General features: G+C 40.3%; 1 protein-coding gene across 4 annotated transcripts in view; it reads left to right on the plus strand.

Moving 5' to 3' along the window:
- Positions 1-6,716: 6,716 nt before the first annotated feature.
- The window catches only part of TMEM131 (transmembrane protein 131), a 254,572-nt gene continuing 235,258 nt past the window's right edge, over positions 6,717-26,030 (plus strand). For 2 of the 4 annotated variants that reach the window (XM_055241869.2, XM_063616805.1), the window contains exon 1: positions 6,718-7,443. In XM_055241869.2, the coding sequence (XP_055097844.1) occupies positions 7,257-7,443 (187 nt within the window). In that variant the 5' untranslated portion in view covers positions 6,718-7,256. Of the gene's footprint in view, positions 7,444-26,030 lie in introns of all 4 variants that reach the window. The other 2 variants (XM_055241870.2, XM_055241871.2) reach the window with 2 other exon arrangements.

Genomic DNA, 26,030 nt, shown 5'->3' on the forward strand with positions numbered 1-26,030 from the left:
ACACCAGTTCTTACCAGAAAATTTAAATCGACATTAGGAGACCCTCCATAACCCTCTTTTCTTTCTGCTACAAGTGACCTAAGTTACTCCACTAGCCAGGATCCTGGATGAACATGTTGTGGGAGAGAAAAAAATAAATTGCTGTTTTAAGCCATTGAGATTTGGAGGTTCTTTATCATCACAGCATAACTTGGCCTACCCTGACTTGTAGAAAGTGGCTAGGCTTAAGCTTGTGATTTCAGGGAAGTCCAAGCTATGGCTAATAACCTTTTAATGTCAGTCCTCTTGAGGAATCATTTCATTCACCTCTTATGATATTACTGTATTGATCTGTGCTATCATTTTACTACAGCAGTAGAATTTTAATTCTGTAGCCTTCGACATTATTATGAGATTAAAACAATAATTATAAGAGTGCCCTGCCAAATAAAACACCATAGATATACACAACTTTAATTAAATGGACCTGAAGATGAAACAAAAGACAAGACCCTGGCCTGGAAGTCATGTCTCTGCCCTGCCATGGTCTTGGACAGGTTTCTTCATTTCTGGGCCTCAGTTTTTTTATAATAATGATTATTATTATAACAGTGACATTGTTGACTATCTGCCATTTGCTAGGTAATTCCATGGTACTTTAGTTTATTCAATTCTTACAACTAATCTTCAGTAGTTATTTTTACCCATTTTTAAAAATGTGAAACTGGCCGGGTGCAGTGAGTGGCTCATGCCTGTAATCCCAGCACTTTGGGAGGCCGAGGCAGGCGGATCACAAGGTCAGGAGATCGAGACCATCCTGGCTAACACGGTGAAACCCCGTCTCTACTAAAAAAAATACAAAAAATTAGCCAAGCGTGGTGGTGGGCATCTGTAGTCCCAGCTACTCAGGAGGCTGAGGCAGGAGAATGGCGTGAACCCGGGAGGCAGAGCTTGCAGTGAGCCGAGACCGTGCCACCGCACTCCAGCCTGGGTGACAGAGAGAGACTCCGTCTCAAAAAAAAAAAAAAAAAAACCCTGAAACTGTGGAAACTGAAGTTTAGACAGGCTGAGTAATTTGTCAAACCATAGCTGGAAGTGGAGGGGATACTTCCAAAGCCAGACTCAAATAAATATTTGAGGTCCATTTCTTGTCCTAAAATCCTATGGCTATTTTGGTGTAAGATGAATCACAAGAAGCAAAATCACAATTGTCAAAATGAAAATCATATTTACTCCACCAAAAAGAGCAGTTCTCTTACTGGCAATCATATTTTCCAGTGTGACAGAACACATATTTTATGGAGATCAAAGACTCTGCTCTTAATATTTCCTTGCCTGCATAAACTATGAAAGGGCTTCAAAGCATCAAACTTTTATGACAGTGCATGGTAACCATTGTTAAAACAATGTATTGTATTATTGGAAATTGCAAAGAGAGTAGATTTTCAGTGTTCTCACCACAAAAAAGAATGTATGTGAGGTAATGCATATGTTAATTAGCTCAATTTAGTCATTCCACAACGTATACATATTTCAAAACATCATGTACACAATAAATATATACAATTATTGTTTGTTAATTTAAAAAATTAGTTTTAAAAACTTTAGGACTGAATACAGATGCTCACCGTAATGTAGACTAAAGGTGAAACAAAATTATTCCCCTTGAGATTTTGCATAGACTATTTCTTTGCTAACATTTTTAAGAATAATTCAAACACTTGTTAATTCATGGTCATACAGACATCTGACCAGCCATGGTGTGTGGTTTTAAAATATCAGATTTATTTTATTTATTTATTTATTTTATTTTTATTTTTTCGAGATGGAGTTTTGCTCTTGTCACCCAGGCTGGAGTGCAGTGGTGCAATCTCAGCTCACTGCAACCTTTGCCTCCTGGGTTCAAGCGATTCTCCTGCCTCAGCCTCTCAAGTAGCTGGGATTACAGGCATGCACCACCACGCCCGGCTGATTTCGTAATTTTTTTTTAGCAGAGACGGGATTTCACTATGTTGGTCAGGCTGGTCTTGAACTCCTGTCTTATCCACCAGATTTAAGCTCCCTGGAGGAGAAGGACTATGTCTTCATGATCTTTATCTTTTAGTTCTGTTCATTCACCCATTCGTCTATCCATTCATGCAGTAAGTGTTATTGAGTGCCCAATATGTGCCAATATTGTAGAAGCTCGGAATACATCAGTGAGCAAAACGCATGGGGGGAAAGATTGGTAATAACAATACATTTAATGAGTAAGTAAAGTATACAGTATTACAGAAAGTGATAAGTGTTATTGGGGGAAAATGAGTGCAAGGTAAGGAGGATTGGGACTTGAGGGTAGGTGTAATAAGCTGCAGTATTAACAGTGGTGATCAGGGTATGCTTCACCAAGAAAATCATAACTGAGCCAAGACTGAGAGAAAGTATGACAATGAGCCCAGCAGAGAACCAGGGAGAAGGGGGTGAGGAGAAAGCACTTCAGGTGGAGGGCTAGAGCATAGATCCTGGAATAGAAGCATTCCTGATATGTTCCAGGAACAAAATGGTGGTCAGTTCAGCTGAAACAGACCGAGCCTGGAGGAACCCAGGAGGAATGGAAAGACCGGGGCAAGCCAGATCAGGGAAGCTTTTACCCTGAGATGGGTATTCAAATATTCCCTGTTACTGCTTTTCTTAATATACAGACTCTAAAAATTAAAATTTCAATTTCCCCAACTGCTTTTAAAAACATTAAGCAGGCCGCTGCAGGATGTGAATATTGAGACACGTGACATGTCTTATGTTTTAAATGGATCATGCTGGTTGTCAGGTTGACAATAGACTATAAAAGTGGAAATTTATGTCAAAATATAAAGCAAAGCCCAACAAAACTCAAAAAAAAAAAAATCAAAGATGAGTTTATATACTGCCAGGCGTGGATGTAAACACACCAGTGAAAAAGTTCACTGAGTAACTCATGAATTAGGAACAGTCACGGTTTTTTAAGTGTGAAAAATCAGAGAAGGGAGTTTGGAGATTATGCGAATTAAGGGCTGGAAAGTAGTGCTCTGGATCGGTTGGAACAGTGTTGATAAAACATGTCCCTTTGTTAACTGGACAGAAAGGAGTCTTCGGTTAGGTCTAACAAGGGTCTGGTACAGGGGTCACTCAAAGTTCACAGTCCTTGATCTGCTTCAGTTGGTTAGAACCAGTTGTGGTACAGCATAGCATTCCATCTTGATATCTACTATCCACGTGCTGTAAGTGGAAAATTTTCTTTTACAAGTGGAAACAGGGAAACCTGTTAGGAAGCTCTTGCAGAAATCCAGGCAGCGGATGACAGGGCTCATACCAGAGTGGAGTAGTGCAGGTGGTGAGAAGCAGTTAGATTTGGGTATATGTGGAGATGGTAAAGAATGACTCCCGGGTTTTTGGCCTGTGCAACTGGATAGTTGGAGTTGCCCTGGAGATAGGAAAGGCCGTGGGTGGAGCATGTTTGCGGGTGAAGATTTGGAGTTCATGTGAGTTTAAGACACCTCATTATACACCTGAGTGGGAACAGCAATAGAGACCGTGAGGTCTGGCTGTTGACATGAAGTGGGGACCTGAAAGTGTATAGATGGTGCTGAACGGCAGGATACCAGGTGCATTCACCTATGCAGCAAAGGAGATAGAACCCTGGAAAGCCCAACAGTTTACTCCCTCCTAGTTCCAGTTTTAATTCATAGAAGGCATTCTTGCACACCTCCTTAAGTATTTTGTGGAATGAAGTGGAGGTATCAATGGATCAAGGATCTTCGTGCCTAATGTGGTGTTTCTCAAAGAGTGAGTGCTCACTAATAGCTACTTTTGACAGTCTCCTATGTCCCAGACACTAGTCTATATGCTTCACAAACCTATATGCTTAATCTCCCCAAATTTATATCATAATCCCCATTTTTACAGATTAGGAACCTGAGGCCAGAAAAGTCAAGTCATTTGCTCAGCATCATACAGCTAGTAAAGGCAGGGCTGGGATTTAAGTTCAAATTTGTCTGAGTCTCTTATAATTCTGCCTTGAATGGTAAATTACTAACCTGCATAGAGAGCAAAATGAATAGAAAGTTAGGAGTCCCAACATCTTGTAGCTCCTGGCATATATCACTGTGCAACAGTCTTCAATCTTGAGCCTGTATCAGAATCACTTGGATGCCTTGTTTAAACAGATTGTTGGACCTCAACCCAGAATTCCTGATTCCACAGGTCTGGGATTTGGCCTGCTAATTTGCATTTCTAACAGGTTCCCAGGTGTTGCTGCTACAGCTGGTCTGGGGATGACACCTTGAGAACCACTGGTTTAGCGAGTTTTCCCTGACTCTGCCAGCTAATACCTCCACCCGCCAAATGGCCAGGTCTCTCCAATTTCCAAAAGGGAAAAAGAGAAAAGTTCATAACTAATCAGAACTACTTGAGAGTCCTTAGTATGATGGTTCCTTCAATTTTAACTCCTAGTTCTCTCCTGAGACACATGAGGGTTGGGGAGTGGGGGTAGAGGATCATAGGGTGATGGTGGCTCCACGCCAGGTTCTCTCTAACACACATTTTACCACGCTGTCTAGCAAAACGTCTTTTACTGTTAGACTTTCAGTGGTCTCATTGTCCTTTCCTGGGAAGAAAGTTCCATCATGACCCCTCCTGCTCCTAGTGTCCCTCAGGCACAGGGGAGGGTTCAGGTATGGTGGGCCTTAAAAGTCTACCCAACTATTGGGAGGTCCCCTTTAAGAACAAGAATACAAGCTTATAATTACACAATTAGGTTCAGGGACTTGGAAGGAACTTGTGCAAGAGAGGGGACCCTGCGGCTTAAGCCTCATTAGCTGCATGGGAAATCGAACTCTGATCAAACATGTCTGTATACGTCTAAGATCCAATTACAGACAGGTGCAAGTTATTTCCCATGGAGCTGCTGAGCCTCAGGCTAACCAGGGGATGTGGCTGATTGCCGTGTAAGAGAAACTGAGCACTTCATGGTTGGAAAGGCTTGTCTGTCCTGAACCTGGCAATGGGGGAAGGGCTGCTGACTCGCAGAGCTGGCACGCTGGAGGCTAAGCAAAAGCGCTCAGTTACATATCCTTGGGTTTGATCTCTTCCGTGAGTCAAAAGCCTTCCAGAAATCTCTTGCCTCAGACATTTTAAACGCCAACTTAGAGATAATTATTCCTATTTCATTATATCAAAATAAAATTTGACTACTCAATTTTAAGGCTAATACTTAAAAAAGTAAAATTGCTTATTTATTTTTTGAGACGGAGTTTTGCTCTTGTCGAGGGTATAGTGCAGTGGCGCGATCTTGGCTCACTGCAACCTTCACCTCCCGGGTTCAAGCGTTTTTCCTGCCTCCGGAGTAGCAGGGATTACAGGCATGCACTACCACGCCCGGCTAATTTTTGTATTTTTTAGTAGAGACGGGTTTTCACCATGTTGGCCAGGCTAGTCTCGAACTCCTAACCTCAGGTGATCCGCCCACCTTGGCCTCCCAAAGTGCTGGGATTACAGGCGTGAGCCACTGCGCCCTGCCCTAAAATTGCTTTTAAAATCATTAGGGTAAGGTCATATTTAAATATATATTAATTTATGAATAAATTTAAGTGCTTGCTTGACACAGGGGACTACTTCATAGAGTAGATTCTGAAGTTCCTTTTGCAAGTCTTTCTGAAACCTTATTTTCCTATCTAGCTTGTTCTGAGACGTACTGTGGGCAGACTTGGCCTTATTCATGTATCGACTCCCTCAACGAATACAGCTGAGGAAAGTAAAACGTCTCTGGGCTAGGAGCTGGAAGTTACTAAGATGAGTAAAGGAGGACCCCCTCTAAGAGCCTAAATTAAGTCTTGGAGACGATAGCCATGCGCACCAAGCAGCTCAGCCTAACACGAAAACGGCATCTAAGAGGCGCGAGATGGCTCGTGAAGGAAACAGATGTCTTAAGAATTTTTCCGGGCCCAGCACAGTGGCTCATGCCTGTGATTCCAGCACTCTGGAAGGCCGAGGAAGGCGGATTGCTTGAGCCCAGGAGGTCGAGACCGGCCCGGCCAACATAGTGAGACACCGTCTCTTAAAAGAAAAAGAAAAATTGGCGTGGCATGGCGGCGGGCGCCTGTCATCCCAGACCGCACCACTGCACTCCAGCCTGGGCGGCAGAACCAGACCCTGTCTCAAAAATAAATAATTAAAAAATAAAAGAAAAAAAGAATTCTTCCTCGAGAGAGGAAGCCGGCTGCTGGATATTCTAAAGAGCAGGCTGTCTGCCCCTGCCTTCTCCATCCAGAGTCACTGACGCTTTCTGCACACGAGGTGTTCCGCGCCAAAGTGGGCACAAGCCAACGCAAGAGAACTCCATCAAGTGCCTCCTGCGTACCATAATTTGGAAGACCCAAGGATGAGTTCAGCGGGTCACCATCCTCAAGTAAGCACCACCAAGAACTGAGTCAGGCCCGGGGTATTCTCGACGTCAAAGCGGCCGGGAGGCGGGGGTGCCACCAGGAGGAGTCACTGGAACGGACCTTCCGCGCTCGTCTCGCGGGCTGGATGTGTACTCACACCTCTGGAAGGCTCTAGCACTGTAGGGCAAAGCACGGAGAATCGTCCAGACGCCGGGGAAGAAGCCAAGCCTCCCGGAGCCCCGCAACTCCGCCCCTGCCCCGCCCACGCAACGCGGCGGCTGCGCGGTGAGGCCGCCTCGTCTCCACGTGATCGCCGTCACCGCCTCTGCGAAGCAGAAGCGGCCATCATAAGTCCTGGCAGCTGGACCCGGGCCTGCCTCCCTCCTTCTCCTGCGCCGGGCAGCGGTAACGGGCTGGGGTTGTTCTGTCCTAGTTCTGTCTGGCCGTGAAGCCGCGGGCCTCCGAGAGCGGGACGAGAAGGTGGGGCCCAGGGGCTCCGGGGCGGACAGACTGACCGGCGGACAGCCCAGGTGTCGTCACAGCGTGGGTGGTGCCCAGAGCCGCGCCCCGCCCCTCGCAGGCCAGCGCTCAGGGCCCGAGGCCCGTGCCCGTTTCCAGTATGGCCAACCGCCGCGCCTGACCCGCGGCCTCTCGGCTCCGACTGCTTGTAGGCGATGCCCAGGCAAAGACCGTGACTGACACTGTCGCTCACACGCACGCACGGACCCAGGCCCACGCCCGGAGCCCGAGCCCTGGGCCCGCAACTGTTGTCGCCCCCGGCGTCGCGGCGAGAGCCCGGACCACGGCTTCCGCGCCGCCGCCGCCTCGCCGAGAAGGGCCGCGCCGGACCTCGAGCGCGGCGGCCCCCGGCCGGCAGGGATGGGGAAGCGGGCGGGAGGAGGAGCAACCGGAGCCACCACCGCCGCCGTCCCCACGTCCGCCGGGGCCGGGCTGGAACCCGCGGCCGCCCGTAGCGGGGGCCCGCGGAGCGCGGCCGCCGGCCTCCTAGGAGCGCTGCACCTGGTGATGACCCTCGTAGTAGCTGCGGCGCGGGCCGAGAAGGAAGGTGGGTGTCCCCCGGCGGCGTCCCTGCGGCGGGGCTGTCACCCCGCTCTCGCGGAGGCCGGGCGGACTGGGCCGGGAGGAAGGGCCGCGGCCGGGGCTCCGGCGCGAAGTTGGGCGGTCGGGTACCGTCCCGAGCCGGGACCTCGCGGCGCCCGCCGCAAGGAGTGGCCCTCGCTCTCCGCGATTCCTTCCCCGCCTTCCCCGTCTCCTGTCACTGCCATTTCAAAACTTCCTGAGTTCTCGTACGTTCTTGCCACTTGGCCCGCTAGGTAGGAGGGGCATATTTTTTGGCTTTATTGCGGCTAATAGGTACATTTTAGGACACTTCTGTTTTTTTGGTTGCGGTTGGTTGCGTGCAGACAGAGCTTACTTTAAAATGTAGTAAAAATAGCGAGACACAGTTTACAAAATTTCACTTTGAATTTGTTCAGACATTTCTTGGAGGGGAATCCTGGTCCCGTAGCTTCCTCCTTTAATGTCTCTTTGCAGTATTGATGACTTTATTATTAGACCTAAATACAATTCCATTTAACTCTTCAGTAAGCTGTTGAAAGCCTGTTTACATTTCTTATTTTAAAATAACGTAATTCGGTGCCTTCATCTTTGATGTGAAAGCCTTTAAAAATAAACGTGAAGTTGTCAGCTTGCAAGCATTTATCTATAATTTACAGTTAAGGGCTGGCCCCTATTTTAAAAAACTTATTAGTATTGTGCTGCTGCAAAACGGGTACTTGGACAGGGTCAAAAATTATTTTGTAATCTTGAAGACCAAATCAGTGTAATTTCATCTACACTACCTCTTTTTGAGTCAAGGGACATGTGAATGGTCACAGAGCCTTCAGGAAGAATTCACTAAGTGAATAGTTTAAAAAAAAAATACGCAAAACATGTTAGTTTAGCATTGCACATGAAACTGCCTATACAAGAAAAGTTTGTTGCCACGGTAACTTTAGAGTTAACATTCTACTTTATGACTAAGTCACTTGCTTTTTATTGTTATTGAAGGTAAAAGCAAATACAAACCAAATTAGTATTAAAGTGCAAATGTGCTTCAGTATACTGTTTCTTTTATTTTTGTCCACATTACATTATTTAACTCTCTAAGCAACCTTAGTCTGGGTTAACATTGGTGGAAATTATTCAAAGAATTGCCGTCTATAGAAAGGATTAATTGATGGAAGCAAAATTATTTCTAGAATAAAATATTGCCGCTTTAGGACTAGTCAGTCCTGGGGTTGTCATAATACATCATTGGCCACAGATCTGCAGTTAGTTGAGTGTTCTTTCTTATGTGTGATCGTGGTATCTAGCGTTTTGGCCTGTAGTGGGTGTTCAGTGAACCCAAAATAGTGCAGTAATTTAATGGACATTTTTTGGGTGGGACTTCAAGTAGACCTTGGTGGGTATTGTGTCCTTGCTTTTCTGTTCCTTTGCTTACCTTGCACAGTGCCAGACACACTGGCGCTTAGCCTTTGAGTGAATGACTGTCTTCATGCGCCCTTAGCACAGGGAATTGAAATAATGGTTGAATCTAGTAAAGCATTAAGTTTGTATTTTTCTTCTACTGCTGCTTATTTTTCCAACAGCCATTTTATATGCTAATAAAAACTTTACTCTGGGTAAAGTTAAGTAAACAAACCTTTTGTTTGAGAACTGTCAGCCTAAAATATATTTGCTAATTTCTCATTTGCATAGTTTATACATGTTAGTGCACCTCTCTAATACCCATAAATGTGTGTAAGGATTGGATGAGGAGAGTACTTGCCAGGGTGTTAAGTATGTATTAAAGGGGTGATTGAATCAGCCAGTGGCCTGGGTGAATCAGATATCCCTTGTGGCCCATGCTTATCTATATGAACAATTTGTGTGTGTAGAGTTATCCAAGATATTAATGGCGATGATACTAATATAGAACATAGGCCTCTACCCATCATAAACAGATCTGGTTCTAATCAAATATTCTGTGAAGGTATCTCCAGAAATGGCTTCTCCTTTAAAACTGATCATATTCCAGTATTGTTTCTGAGTAAGTAGGGGAAAAGCAATTTATTTTCTTACGTGATTGTGACACTGTGAGTTTGGCATCTGATGAGGCACAAATACAGTATTTGTCCTAAAAGGTACTGTTGAGTTTTTCAGCAAGTCTGGGCAGATTTCTGAAGATGGCTGAGTTCAGTTTAACCATTCACACCCGGAGGAATTTTGTGTCTATTTAAGTAGCATAAACTAGTTTAAAATTTCAAAGTTAAGATTTACCTGCAGTTTTAATGATGATTCTGCAGGTATTTTGTATGTTTGTATTTTTTTTCCTTCATTACTGTATAATTTCACTGCAAAATCTTTAAAAGACAAACTCGTTTTCTCCTGAAGAAAAGCTGCGGAAATAAATTACCTAATGTAGTTTTTCATGTCTGGACTTGATGTTGATTTTCTTGAGTCAGAAGCATGGACCATTCCTTGTCTTAACATCCTGTATGTCTTAACTGAGCTATGGGAGTGTGCTATCACTAGTCCAGGGGAAAGGTACCTTTGAGACGGTTTTGGCTGTGATGTAAAGTTTGTAAGGACTTTGAAAGAGTTTCCAGAGATAGAAGTTAATTATAATCACTACAAATAACTAGTTCTAGATTGGTGGCAAGATTTTTTCTTAAGGCTAATATCTAGATACTGAGAATAGCAAAAATGTGTGTGAGTTGTGAAAATATATTTTAAAATATATATAAAAAATGCATGTGTATATATATATTAAATGTATACTTTTTGTAGTCTTTTGAATTATAAAGCAGCCCATTATGACTGGCAAATAAGACCTTTTTTAAAAAAGCATCATATATCAGGTAATATAGTTTCATTGTGAAGTGGGTTTTTGGAGGGCATTTATTATAAATGAGAAGCTATGGTTTATCTAGTAGATATAAATTCGAATAAATTTTCAAGAATGTTTCAATCTGACAATTTAAATTTCATTGTCACGTGTTTTATTAATTGGCAATTAAATGGCAGGGTAACGTTTGACAGCCTTTATTAGGACTTTTAAAATTGTTTGCCAGTGTACTATAGTTTCATGTACTATAGTTTCAGATTTTTGTTTTAAGCTGTATTTGTGACATAGGTGCAAAACACAGTACAAAAGTATTTACAAAGCATATGAGAAAAGTGCATAGGACTAAAGACCACAAGAAAACAGATAAGAATCTAATAGTTTTCTAAGGGTAGCCAAATTGACTAGGAGTGTTATTTACTTTTTCTTAACCAAATTATTTTTGACCTACTTATTACTCGATAATGTTAAAATGTTTTTGAAAGTGATTTTCTTAAGAGTGAGATGTGTTAACCCTTTGTATGGAGTAGAGTGGGCACCTTTTAATTTAGGGCCTAGTAAATAGAATATTATTTAATAAGTGCTTCACTAATGAACGTTTGTAGCCTGCTTTTACTAAAAGCTGTTGCCTGACGGAGCATTGGAGTTTTGTAGTTGGAAAAAGTGTGTCCTCTTTTCCTCTTGCTAATGACCATTTTCCTCCTCTTTCTAATTCTTACAGTGGACCCTCATAGACATCTGCCAAAGGATTGCTTTGGGAGTAGATATAAACTCATCTAATTGTTACCAGAGTAGCAATAAGCCAAATTACTCTTGGAGGAAAATAAAATCTTTGCTAGGTGCTTGGTATTTTAGGTGTTCTCTCTTTTGCCTATATGTGACTCAAGCGCTCTGACTGGCCTTGCCAGACCAAGAGGCCCTTTTCCTACAGCTGAATTTTCCCCCACTGTCTCTTGTAAGCAGTATCTGGCATTGTTTTGGTGACTCTGTACTTCTTGGTTCTGGTTGTGCCCTAGCTGTCAGTTGCTGCTCTCCAATTGCCTGTTGGTTGTCTTCCTCCCTGTGTGTGTCTAGCCACTGGTGCACACTGCATATGTCCAGGGCAGAATTATCTTGCGCCACCTCCAGTTTTCAGTTTTTTATTGATGCTATGATTATTCTGCCTGCCCCATTGGATTCAGTTTTGACCCTTCACCAAGTGGCATCAGTGCCTGTTACATCCTCTTTTGATCGGCTCTCCCACTGCCTTCACCATGGGGCACTGCAGCAGCCTCTCTCCTACCACCTTTCCCCATTTCTGTTCAGTCCTGCATGCTCCCTCTGAATTTGTGGTGTCTTTGTTAATCATTCATCATTCATTTTGACACCTAATTGTGTACTGCCTTGTTTAGCTACTTAAATGATTTCAGGGGTGTCATTCTCCACCTAGACTGGAATTTCTGTAGGGCAGAACCTTTCTCAACATCTGTAGTACATAAATAGCAGGCATTCAGTTTTGATGAAAGTTTGCCTAAACTTTCATTGTAATATAATTTCATTGTGAAGTGGGTTTTTGGAAGGCATTTAATTTATTATAAATGAGAAGCTATAGTTTATGTATCTAGTAAATATAAATTCGAATAAATTTTCAAGAATGATTGTTTCAACCTATGACAATTTAAATTTCATTGTCACGTTTTATTAATTGGCAGTTAAATGGCAGGGTAACGTTTGACAGCCTTTATTAGGACTTTAAAAATTTTTTGCCAATGTACTATAGTTTCATGCACAAATTTTTGTTTTAAGCTGTGTTTGTGACTTAGGTGCAAAACACATTACAAAAATATTTACAAAGCATATGAAAAAAGTGCATAGGACTTTTTGTACCTGAGAACCTGGGTTGAGAGTCAGAAGTACAGGTAAAACTCAGTTCTGTGGCAGATGTCATGAGGAAGTCTGCTATAGTAGGACATTGAGCAACACCAGTTTTTTCTTCCCCACATGTTGCTTTTCCTTGTAACTAAAAGGAGTTGTATACACTTATCTAAACCATCACTTTTATAACTTTTTGATTTTAAGATTTTCAGATTCTCATAAAACCCTAATCTAGAGATCATGAAACTGAGGCTTAGAGAGGTTAAGTAATATACCCAGAGTGATAGGGCTGGTAAATAGTGGAGCCAGGATTCCATCCTAAGACATCTGTCCCTTGAGCCAAACTATGTAACCCCAAATGAGCACTTCAGGAATTAGATTTTGTTACATTGTACCAACTGCAAAAAGACCAGACTTGACAGTTAATGCAAAACCCGTGTATTAGTATTCAAGTAAAATGTACTTTTTTTTAAAAAAAAAAAAACAGCCACAAGCTTTCATATCACTTTTTGTTGATTTGTTAACAGTTTAAGTAATCTCAGGCCATTCTGGATCATGAAGGTTCTTAAAAGGAAACCAGTGAATGGATAATACAGGGAAATGAATATTTGGTATTGGAAGCTACTGTCTCTTTGTTCTTGGTGACTTAGATACCTGGTTGTATTGCTAAGGTTAAGCAATATTGCCTTCTGTAGATACTGCTTAGCTCCAGATTGGTGTGATGAGTTAGTCTAGACTTGTGGAATATTCTCAGAAGCTGGCCCTGGATTAACAGGAACTGGAGATAATGCAAAGGCTGGTAGTGGCATTTGCATTGGCAGGCAGAAATCTCTCGCAGACTTCCATTAGAGGTCCAAGGGCTCCAGAAGAAGTTCAAAGGTGCTTTGTTCTTATTAGGGCATTTTAGAATTAGGTGGTCATTAGTTCTCATCTGTAGTTCCAAATCTGTTTTGTTGTTGTTGTTGTTGTTGTTTTTTAATTCCCATGTGATTAGTTTTACAACCACAGATGGAAGGTTTCTAGAAAGCCTTTGCCATTTGCCTGATTGATTTTGTTGCATACAACTCTGCTGTTTTAGGCTAGAGGTTTGAGGTTTAAGAGGATCTTTTAGATGGTCAGTCATGATAGAGTATGAAACCTACGTTTTTATTTATTTTCATTTATTTTCTAGAAACTTTGTGGTAAAAAAACATAACAAAATACTTAGCCATTTTTATATGTACAGTTCAATGGTGTTAAGTATGTTCAGATTGTTGGGTAGCAGATCTTCAGAACTTCTTCATGTAAAACTGGAACTCTATACCCATTAAACAACTTCCTATTTCTCTCCCTACTCTTAATCCCCACCCCGAGGCTCCTGGTAACCACCATTCTACTTTCTATGTTTATGAATTTGACTACTTTAGATACTTCATGTAAGTAGAATAATGCAGGATTTGTGACCTGCTTATTTTACTTAGCATAATATCTGTAAGGTTAATCCATGTTGTAGGATGTGACAGTTCCTTTTTAAGGTTGAGTTATATTCCATTGTATGGATATACCACATTTTGTTTATCCATTCATCCATCCGTGGACACTAGGCTTGCTCCCACCTCTTGGCTCTTGTGACTAATGCTGTGAAGCTGAGTATGCAAATATCTCTTCAAGACCCTGGTTTCAACTATTTTGCATATCTACCCAGAAGAGAGATTTCTGGATCATGTGATAGTTCTATATTTAACTCGTTAAGCAACCACCACATTTCCATAGTGGTTGCATAATCTTACAGTCCCATGAATAATGCACAATTTCTCCATGCCCTTGCCAACTGTTGTTTTTGTTTTGTTTTGATAGTGGTGTGAGGTGCTATCTTATTGTGGTATTGATTTGCATTTTTCTAATGATTAATGATATTGAGCAACTTTTCATATCCTTCTTGGGCATTTGTATATCTCCTTTGGAGAAATGTCTATTCAAGTCCTTTGCCCACGTTATATTCAGGTTTTGTTGTTGTTGTTGTTGAGTTATAGGAGTTCCTTATATATTCTGGATATTAACCCCTTATCAGATGATTTGCAACTGTGTTCTCCCATTTGGCAGGTTGCCTTTTCACTCTGTTGATCATATTCTTTGAACAAAAGTTTTTGTTTGATATAGTTACTTTTGCTTTTGGTGTCATATCCAAGATATCATTGCCAAATCCAATGTCATGAACTTTTTCCCTATGCTTTCTCCTAGGCATTTTATAGTTTTGGGTCTTATGTTTTGGTCTTTAACCCATTTTGAGTTAAAACTTTTATTTATGGTGTAAAATAAAGGGTATAACTCTATTCTTTTGCATGTGGATATCCAGTTTCTCCAGTTTCATTTGTTGAAGAGGCTGTCCTTTCTTCACTGAGTAGTCTTTGTGTCCTTATATGAAAATTAACTGGCTGTATATGCAAGGATTTATTTCTGGACACTTTATTCTATTTAATTGCTCTGTGTGTCTGTCTTTATGCCAGTTCCACACTATTTTGAATACTATAGCTTTGTAATATGTTTTGACACAAGGAAATGTGAGACCTCTAACTGTCTTCTTCCTTTTCAAGATTATTTTGGCTATTTGGGGTCCCTTGAGATTCTGTATGAATTTTAGGATGTACTTTTCTACTTCCCTTAGGATTTTGGGATTTTGATAGGGATTGTGTTGAACCTATAGATCACATTGGGTAGTATTGATATCTTAACAGTATTTTAACCCATAAACATGAGATGTCTTTCCATTATTTGTGTCTAATTTTTTTCAGCAGTGTTTTGTAATTTTCAGTGTACAAATCTTTCTCTTCCTTGGTTAGGTTTATTCCTAAGTATTTTATTCTTTTTGATGTCATTGTAAATAAAACATGCATTTTTGAACTAATGATTTTAATCAGCGTATCATTAACAGTTGTAAATATATAGTTTTTAGTAAACACTCCATATTCGAAACAAGAAAAAATGCTGTATACTTAAGGTATTTCATTAATTACCTGCCTATAAAATGAAAGACATTTTAAGTCCTCGTTAGTTCTAACAATTTGTGACTTTTTTTTTTTTTTTTTGAGACGGAGACTCACTCTGTTGCCAGGCTGGAGTACAGTGGTGCAATCTCAGCTCACTGTAGCTTCCGTCTCCCAGGTTCAAGCAATTCTCCTGCCTCAGCCTCCTGAGTAGCTGGGACTACAGGTGTGTGCCACCGCACTCAGCTATTTTGTATTTTTAGTAGAGATGAGGTTTCACGGCCAGGATGGTCTCAATCTCTTGACTTCATGATCCGCCTGCCTCGGCCTCCCAAAGTGCTGGGATTACAGGCATGAGCCACTGTACCTGGCCAATTTGTGACTATTTTTTAAATCGGCTATAATGATTGCAAAGTGATATGGCAGTTTGGTTCTTGAAAGCTAATTTTTTCTGTATAGTTCTAGTACTACATTAGGATCAAAGGATGCACTAGTTAAAAACTGTCTCGGCAGTGAAGTTTGAGAAATAGCATAGCCAACTTTATGGATTCAAGTTAATTAGTGGTTTGTATTCATGGTATGGCAAGGGCCCTACATGGATTTTCTTTTTAGAGAATGATTAAATTGGAAGCAGAAGATTTTCTAGGCAATTATTCATGGTACAAAGGTGCTCTGTGAAACCTAACTATTTATAAAGAGCTTTGAGATGGTTTACGTTTGTCATTCCAAAAGTTATTAGGTAGAGCAGCGTACAAGAGAGGGCAGTGTGCTTTCAGACTTTTGGGCGAAATTGGACCACCTTTAGAAATGCTTCTATGGATTGGTGACATGGGCTCATCTAAAGTATTGCTTCTTGATTAGCAAATGGGAAATGAAGTAGTGGTCAGCACTACTAAGAGGTAATGTCTCTTTCAGAATGGGTGCAGCAGTGGTTATGTTTCAGATATAGGTGAGTTCTTAGGTATTTAGGGGTCCTCCTCCTTATACTGAGTGGCTTCTGTTGGATTATGGCTGGGCACGAAAATAGGTTACTGAGAATTGTTTTGAAGAGAGATGTAGGAAGGAAAAAACAGGCAAGGAATTAGGTCCAGTTTTATTGGAATCCTAGAGATTCTTGTATAAATTGATTGTAAGAATAAAACAAATTATAAAATACAGATTAATAAATGGTGAAAAACTGTGGCCAGTCAGGAACTAACATGAGTCATCCATGCTTTGGTCTCTGTTCCTTCCTCATCTCTCTTCCCTCTCTTCACTCCTTTCCTGTCCCTATTCCTCATTTAAAAAAATAGTTTTTTTCAGAAGAAAGCAATAGTTTTCTTCAAAGGCAATCAATTCACATCTCAACCACACTGTATGCGTGTGCTTACTTTAACCCCACACTGGCTGTTATTCGTTTTTTACCAGTCTACCAATAAAGTTGTCACATTGTTTTAATTTATTTTAAAACAATTACTACTAAGACTGAATACTTTTATACATTTGTGGCCATTTGTATTTCTTTTGTGTTGTTTGATCAGTTTTTTGTCAGTTTTCCCATTGATGTTTGAATTTTTCTTTTTGACTTAGTCTTTTTACTTTAAGGATTTAATATTTTTCTGAGTTTCTATTTGCATTTGAATTTTTATTTTCTATTATTTTTATACTTGTCAGGCAACTCTCACTCTTTTTTTTTTTATGGTTTCTGCGTTTCTCATACCTTAACAATCCTAAAGATTATATATTCACCAATATTTTATGTCCATGCTTCGATCTTTAAATGCAAATCTCTATTTCTTCAGTCCGTTGGCATCAGGTAGGGAATCTGTTTGTCCTCAAATCATTAGTCAATTGCCTTAACACCACTTATTGAATTATATACAGTATTTCCTTTCATTCAACTTCTGTTATGTACTGGGATCTATTTCTTGATTTTTTTTTCCCTGGGTATTTTTTTTTCTCATATATATGTCTGTGTATTTCTACATTTCTGTTTTAACTTTATTTTAGGTAATATAGCTTATTTCATTAGCTGGCCTGGCAGGTCATCCCCTCTCCCTAAGTGATTATTCTTCAAAAAGCAGTTTCTTATCTATCTTGTTTTTATTCCCTATGAATCCTCAAATCATTTTGTAAAGAAAATTTAAAATTGCTATTTGCTTTTTGGTTACAATTACATTAAAATGTTAGATAAATTTGGAATTTGACGTCTTTATAGGGTTTTCCATTTTGTTTTTCTCCTGTGTGTGTGTGTGTGCGTGTATATATATGTATTAAGTAAAACTGTATGAAATTATAATTTTTATCAGTCCAACATAATTAACAACTTATTCAATCTAATATTAATATGTATGTTTTTATGCATTATTGCTTTGGCTAGAGCTTCAAAACAGTGTTAAATAAGAGTGATGAAAAAGCAGGCATCCTTATGTTTTTCTGTCTTTTTAAGAGAAAAATACCTTAAGTGTTTCATTGTGTAGTATGATTGGGGTAGTTGGTTGAAGTTAGATGTTCTTAATAATAGGAAATTTCTTAAATTTTTAAAGAGTTTTAGTTTTAAGAGTTATTAGGGATAGGTACTACATTTTATCCCATGCAGTTATTCTATGAGCTTTTTACCTTAAGCTGTAGGAGCAGTCTTCTTAACTCAGCTGCACTGAACTCTCTTGGTGAATTTATACCTATGTCTGTTTTCCCTCTAGTAAATTCGTCCAGAGATACCCATTGGACTTGGGCTGCCTGCAGCTGCCAGGCTACACTCGCACACTTCCACGTTTGCTCCGTTTAGTTAATGTGCATATTTTTATATTGTGGTTTTGTTTTTAACCAAAACTCTTTTTAAAAAGCTATTATATTGATATAATCCCTCGTGAGTATTGATGTATCAGTATATAGTAATTATTATAGTAATAGATCATTATATATAATATATATTAATAATCCCTCATGAATCGATTAATGCCCTCCCCAGGGGGATAGGGAAGTAAGTTCTCACATTTAATTTCCAAGAGAGTTCACCTGAGACCTGGTATTAAAATGAGCCTGTCACCACCCCGCTTGCCGCCATGTGATCTGCACACTCCTTTGCTTTCTAGGAGTGGAAGCAGGCTGAGGGCTTCAGTAGAAGCAGATGCTGGTACCACACTTCCTGTACAGCCTGCAGAACCATGAGTCAAGTAAACCTCTTTTCTTTATAAATTACCCAGCCTCCAGTATTCCTTTAAAGCAACTCAAATGGATTGAGACATCAGTTTGCTCTCAATTAATTTGATATTTAAAAAAAAAACCAACAAAACTTTTTATGGAATTGCAAAAGTTGCTGTTAAATTTTCTATGAAAAAATGAAAATGAAATACTGGGAAAATTCTGGAAAATAAAAGTTATGAGGAATGACTAGCACAAGCAGTTATTAAAACCTGCTCTTAAACTATTATGTAATTGGTATAATTAGAATAAGTACTGGTATATAAATAGACAAATTAATGGAGTAGAATAGAAATTCTAGTAATAGACCTAAGTATATATGGTTTATGTTAACCTACTTTTCTTCTGGGAGTCTGGAACTTTGGTATGTGTTAGGCAGAGGGGTACCGTGTGGCTAGCCCCAAGTAAAAACCTTGGGACTCTGTGTTAGTTTCCTGTTGTGCCTGTAGCAAATTATCACAAGTTGAGTGAGTTAAAACACAAGTCTATTCTCTTATCATTCCAAAGGGCAGAAGTCTAAAGTCAGGGTGTGTGGCTGACTGCCAGTTATTGCTTGAGACCATCATTACAGCCGTTACTCCTGTTACTGCTTGAGACTGTCATTACAGCAGTTACTACTGGAGACCATCATTACAAGACTGAACGAAGGGACGAACATAGAAATGAAAAAAGACAAAAGAAACTGTTTTAAGGAGAGGCAACAGGGGGAGAAGAAGAGAGCTCCCTGCTTCTCGTGAGCAAAGGCAGCCCCCTTGAGCTTCTACAGCCCTTTCGTATTTATTGGGTAACAAGAGCAAGGAGGAGGAGGTAACCATTGGTCACCTGCTTAATTGATCACAGGTTCATATTGTTACTGACAGGCTTCAGTTATGCCTTTGTGCATAACTGAACATTGAGAAACATTTGTGCAGCCTCCAACATCTCCTCCTTTTTGTTTTTAAATTAATTGAGCAAGACAATTGCAGGTTGTGCAGCCCTTAGTGGCGCCTAGACAGGAACTTGAAGGGACTATCAGGGACAAAAAGGGACCTGAAGAGACCGGAAGAGACCTGAAAAACTAGTTCAGGCCATGATGGGAAGAGGGGGGTCGGACATGCCTCATTATACCCTCCTCCCTTTGGAATTCAGGCACCACTTGTAGCTGACTGTCACTGCTACTACTTGAGACTGTCATTACAGCAGTTACTACTGTTGCTGCCTGAGACCGTCATTATGAGACTGAACGAAGGGACGAACGTAGAAGTAATTTTTAAGGAAAGGCTAGCATGGGGAAGAAGAAGAGAGAAGAAAAGAATAAAAGGGCTGCTTGCTTCTAGCAAGCAAAGGCAGCCCCTGAGCTTCTACAGCCGTTTTGTATTTATTGGGTAACAAGAGCATGGAGGAGGAGGTAACGATTGGTTGGCTGCTTAATTGATCACAGGTTCATATTATTACTAACAGGTTTCAGATGTACCTAATTACAAGAAACATTTGTGTGGCCTCCAGCAAGGGTGTTGGGGCTGTCCTCTTTCTGTAGGCTTCAGGGGAGAATCTTTTTCTTTGTCTTTTTTAGCTTCTAGAGGCTTCCTGAATTGCTTGGTTCATGGCCTCTGACATCACTTCACCCTTTTCCTAATCCAAACATCTTGCTCCCATCCTCATAGCACTTTCTGTTCCCCTGAGTGTGATTATTAATATATTTGGCCCATCTGGCTAATCTGGGATAATCTCCCCATCTCAAAATCCTTAATTTAATCACATCTACAAAATTGCTTTTGCCATATAAGTTAACATTCACCACTTCCTGGGATTAGGACATGGACATTTTGGGGAGTCATTATTCAGCCTACCACAGGCATTGAGTTTCTAATGAGCTTTCTTGGTAGATGTGACACCAAAAGCACAAACAAAAGGGGAGAAAATAAAGTAGACATCAAAATTTGAAAGTTTTGTGCTTTAAAAGGCCCTGTAAAGAAAGCGAAAAGACAACCCACAGAATGGGAGAAAAATTTTCCCAAATCATGTATCTGATAACGGGATACGTATCTAGAATGTATAAAGAACTCTTATAACCTCAGTAAAAACAGACAACTCAAAAAATGGGCAGGGGATCTGAATAGGCATTTCTCCAAATAAAGATATACAATAAACGTATGAAAAGATGCTGTACATCATTAGCTATCAGAGAAATACAAATGAAAACCAAAATGAGATTGGATTTCACACCTACCAGTATGGCTACAATCAAAAAGATGGATAATAAATATTGGCAAGGGTGCGGAGACATTGGAATGTCTTGTTACTTTATGGGTAACATAAGAAGGTGCAGCTGCTTTGGAAAACAGTTTGGTAGGTCCTGAAAATACGGAGTTACTGTATGACCCACAGTTCTCCTCCTTAGTATATACTCCAAAGAAATGAAAACATAAAAACTTGTGCAGGAACATTCATAGCAACATTATTTATAATAGCCAAAAAGTGGAAACAACTGAAATGTTTGAAGAATAGCTCAAATGGAGTATTATTCAGCCATAGAAAGATTATTACGAATGCATGTTACAACACAGGTGAACCTTGAAAACATTGTGATAAGTGAACAAAGCCACTCACAAAAGACCATATAGGACCATAGAAGCTATTTATATGAAATGTCCAGAATAGACAAATCCACAGAGACAAAATAGATACATGGTTGTCTAGAACTATGGAGAGCAGTGTAGGGAGTGACTGATGATGGGTACAAGGGTTTTTCTTTGGGATGGTGGTTGAACAACTCTGAATACACTGAAAACTATGCATTATATACTTAAAATGGGAGCTGTTATTAAACAACTTTTATTAAAAATTGATAGGCTTTTCATCTAAGGGGGAAAAAACCTAAATGAGATACCATTTCTCACTTATTTGGGTGGCAAAGTTCTAAAAGCTTCACAACACTTTCGATGAGACTGCAGGAAAGCACATGTTCTCACACCTTGTTAGTGGGAATGCAAAAAAGATACAACCTTAATGGAAAGAAATTTGGCACAGTGTCTAACAAAATTACATATATGTTACAGTTTTCACCTGGAAATCTCATTTTTAGGAATTGGCTCTTTTAACAATACAAATACATATATATAAGGTTATTCATAGCACGATGATTTGTAAATGAAAACTATTGGAAATGACCTAAATGCCCCTATATAGTTGAATAAATTGTTACATCCATATAATGAATCATTATGCACCTTAAAAAAGAATGAGGAAAACCTCTAGAATTTGCTTTTTAGTGATTTCCCAAGTACATTGATAAATGAAAGCAGAAAGGTTATAAAGAGTGTATGTGTGTGGATAGCTACCTTAACAGATTTTTTAACTTTTTTTTTTTTTTTTGGTGTGTAGTTCTGTGAGTTTCAGCACATGTATAGATTTGAATAACCACTACCATAGTCAGGATACAGAACATTTTCATTATCCTCCAAAACTTGTGCTATCTCCATATAGTCCACTTCTGACTCTTGTCAACCACTGATCTGTTATCTGTCACTGCAATTTTCTCTTTTTGAGAATGTCAAACATGAAATCAGACAGTGTGTATAATTTGAGATTGTATGGTTTTAAGACTGGTTTATTTTACTCAGCACGAGGCACTTGAGATTCTTCCAACTTGTGCGTCTTGATAGTTTGTCTCTAGTGTTGAGTAGTATTCCATTGTATGAATATACCATGATTTATTTGTTCATCTGTTGAAATTTTGGGTTGTTTCCAGTTTGGGGCTATTATAAATAAAGCTTCTTTGAACATTCATGTGTAAGTCTTTGTATGCACATGTATTTTATTTTCTCTCAGGTAAGTACATATGAGTGGAATGTCTGGATCATATGGTAGCTGTATGTTTAAGAAACTGCTAACCTGTTTTCCAAAGCGGCTGTACCATTTTATATTCCCATCAGAATTGTATGAGAGTTCCATTTCCTCCATATGCTTGCCAGTGCTTGGTATGGTCAGTCCTTTACATTTTAGCCATCTTAACAGGTGTGTAGTGGTACAGGCATTTCTCATTTTATTGCACTTTGCCTCCTTCACAGCCAATATGCTATTTACAAATGGAAGGTTTGTGGCAATCCTGCCTCACACAAATCTATTAGCACCATTTTTCCAAGAGCATATGCTCACTTCCTATTTTTATGTCACATTTTGGTGAGTCTCACAATATTTCAGGCTTTTTCATTATTATATCTGTTATGGTAATCTGCAATCAGTGATCTTTGATGTGATTGTGTAATTGTTTTGGGATGCCCACAAACCACACCTATATGACACTGCAGACTTAACTGATAAATGCCTGTGTTCTGACTGCTCCAACTGGCTGTTCCCCCACTTCCCCCTCCTCAGGCCGCCTTATTCTCTGAGACAACAATATTGAAATTAGGACAATTAGTAGTACTAAATAGCATCTAAGTGTTCAAGTGAAAGGAGGAGTCACACATCTCTCTCTTTTCAATCAAAAGCTAGACATGATTAAACTTAGCGAGGAGGGCATGTCAAAGCTGAGACAGGCCAAAAGCTAGGCCTCTCACACCAAACAACCAAGTTGTGAATGCAGAGAAGTTCTTTAAGGAAGTTAAAAGTGCTACTCTGGTGAACAAATGAGTGATAATAAAGCAAAACAGCCTTATTGCTGATAAGAGAAAGCTTTAGTGTTCAGGATAGAAGATCAGACCAGCCACAAGCGTTCTATTAAGTCAAAGTTTAATCCAGAGCAAGGTCCTCTCTTCTCTTCAGTTCTATAAAGACTGAGAGAGGGGAAGAAGCTGCAGAAGAACAGTTGGAAGCCAGCAGAGGTTGGTTCATGAGGCTTAAGGAAAGAAGACAGCTTCATCACATAAAGTGCAAGGTGAAGAGGTTAAGTGCTGATGTACAAGTTGCAGCAAGTTATCCAGAAGATCTGGCTAAGATCACTGATAAACGTGGCCACACTAAACAACAGATTTTCCACGTAGATGAAACAGCCTTCTTTTGGAAGATGCCATCTTGGTCTTTCATAGCTAGAGAGGAGAAGTCAGTGCCTAGCTTCAAAGCTTCGAAGGACAGGCTGACTCTCTCATTAGGAACTAATGAAGCTGGTGACTTTAAGTTGAAGCCAATGCTCATCTGTCATGCTGAAAAGATTCTAGGGACCTTAAGAATTATGCCAAATCTACTCTGCCTGTGCTTTATAACTGGAGCAACAAAGCCTGAATGGTAGTACATCTGTTTATAACATGGTTTACTGAATATTTTAAGCCCACTGTTGAGACCTACTCCTCAGAAAAAATATTACTTTCCAAATATTACTGCTTGTTGACAAGGCAACTGGTCACCCAGGAGCGCTGATGGAGATGTACAAGGAGCTGCATGTTGTTTTCATGCCTGCTAACACAGCATCCATTCTGCAGCCAAGGATCAAGGAGTAATTTCAAGTTTCATGTCTTATTTTAAAAATACATTTCTTAAGGCTATAGCTGCCACAGAGAGTGAGTCCTCAGTTGGATCTGGGCAAAGTCCATTGAAAACCTCCTGGAAAGGATTCGCCATTCTAGATGCCATTAAGAATATTTGTGATTCATAGGAGGAGGTCAGAATATCAGCAGGAGTTTGGAAGAAGTTGCTTCCAACCCTCATGGATGACTTTGAGAAGTTCAAGACGTCAGTAGAGGAAGTGACTGCAGATACAGTGGAAATAGCAAGAGAACTAGGATTAGAAGTGGAGCTTGGGCTGGGTATGGTGGCTCATGCCTATAATCCTAGCACTTTCGGAGGCCTAGGTGGGAGGAATATGGAGCCCAGGAGTTCAAGGACCTCCTTAGCACTGTGGCAAAACCCTGTCTACAAAAACTACAAAAATTAGCTAGGTGTGGTGGCTCTCACCTGTTGTCCCAGCTACTCAGGAGGCTGTGGTGGGAGGATTGTTAGAGCCCAGGAAGTGGAGGCTGCAGTAAGCACTCCAGCCCGGGCAACAGAGTGGCATCCTGAAGATGTAGCTGAATTGCCGCAATGTTACGATAAAACTTGAACAAATGAGGAGTTGCTTCTTATAGATGAAAGGAAGTGGTTTCTTGAGATGAAATCTGCTCCTGGTGAAGATGCTGTGAACATTGATGAAATGGCAGCAAAGGATTCAGAGTATTATCAACTTAGTTGATAAAATAGTGGCAGGGTTAGAGAGGATTGACTCCAGTTTTGAAAGAAGTTCTTCTGTGGGTAAAATGCTGTCAAACAGCATCGCATGCTACAGAAAAATCTTTCATGAAAGGGCAGCAAACTTCATTGCTGTTTATTATTACTATTATTATTTTTTTTTCTCAAGACCAAGTCTTGCTGTGTCACCCAGGCTGGAGTGCAGTGGCATGATCTCAGCTCACTGCAACCTCTACGTCCCGGGTTCAAGCAGTTCTTCTGCCATGACCTCCCAAGTAGCTGGGATTTCACTACGTTGGCCAGGTTGGTCTCGAACTCCTGACCTCATGATCCGCCCGCCTTGGCCTCCCAAAGTGCTGGGATTACAGGCATGAGCTGCCGCACCTGGCCCATTGCTGTTTTAAGAAATTGCCACAGCCACCTCACCCTTCAGCAACCATTGTCCTGATCCTGATCAACCTTGAGGTAAGACTCCACTAGCCAAAAGATTATGACTTGCTGAAGGTTCAGATGATTGTTAGGATTTTTTAGCAATAAAGTATTTTTAAATTAAGATATATACTGTCTTAGATACAATGCTATTGCGCTCTTAATAGATTACAATATAGCGTAAATGTAGGTTTTATAAGCACTGGGAAATCAAGAAAACTTATGTGACTTGCTTTATTGTGTGATACAGGTTTTATTGTGGTGGTCTGGAACCAAACCTGCAATATCTCTGCAGGAACCATTCCTGAATTTCATTGTAATTTTAATTGTATTTCTCTGGTGAATAATGATGTTGAGCATCTCTTCATGTGCTTATTTGCCATCCGTATATCTCATTTGGTAAAGTCTCTCTTCACATCTTTTGTGCACGTTTTATTAGGCTATTTTCTTATTTTTGAGATTTGAGAATTCTTTATATGTTCTGGGCACCAGTATTCTGGAGATACGTATTTACAAGGATTCCTTCCAAGTCTGAGGTTTGTGTTTTTATTCTCATAACAGTCTTTTGAAGAGCAGAAGTTTTTAATTGATTAAATCTAGTTCATCAATTTGTTCTTTTATAGATCATGTCTTTGGTATCGAATCTAAGAAATCTCTGCCTAACTCAAGGTCACAAAGATTTTCTCCTGTATTCTTTTCTGGAAGTTTTAGAGTGGTAGGTCTTTCATTTAGATCTGTGATTGATTTTGAGTTAACTTTACATATGATATGAGTTTTGTACCCAAGTTTTTTTTTTTTTTTTTTTTTTTGCAAATAAATAACCAGTTCTGGCCGGGTGTGGTGGCTCACGCCTGTAATCCCAGCACTTTGGGAGGCCGAGGCAGGTGGATCACGAGGTCAGGAGATCGAGACCATCCTGGCTAACATGGTGAAACCCCGTCTCTACTAAAAATACCCAAAAAAATTAGCCGGGCATGGTAGTGGGCACCTGTAGTCCCAGCTACTCGGGAGGCTGAGGCAGGAGAATGGCGTGAACCCGGGAGGCGGAGCTTGCAGTGAGCCGAGATCATGCCACTGCACTCCAGCCTGGTGAAAGAGCGAGACTCCTTCTCAAAAATAAATAAATAAATAGCCAGTTCTTCTAGTGTTGTCTATTAAAAAGACCACTACTCTTTTCCCACTGCATTGTGCTTGTAC

The sequence above is a fragment of the Symphalangus syndactylus genome, chromosome 14, assembly GCF_028878055.3.
Source record: "Symphalangus syndactylus isolate Jambi chromosome 14, NHGRI_mSymSyn1-v2.1_pri, whole genome shotgun sequence".
NCBI lineage: Eukaryota > Metazoa > Chordata > Mammalia > Primates > Hylobatidae > Symphalangus > Symphalangus syndactylus.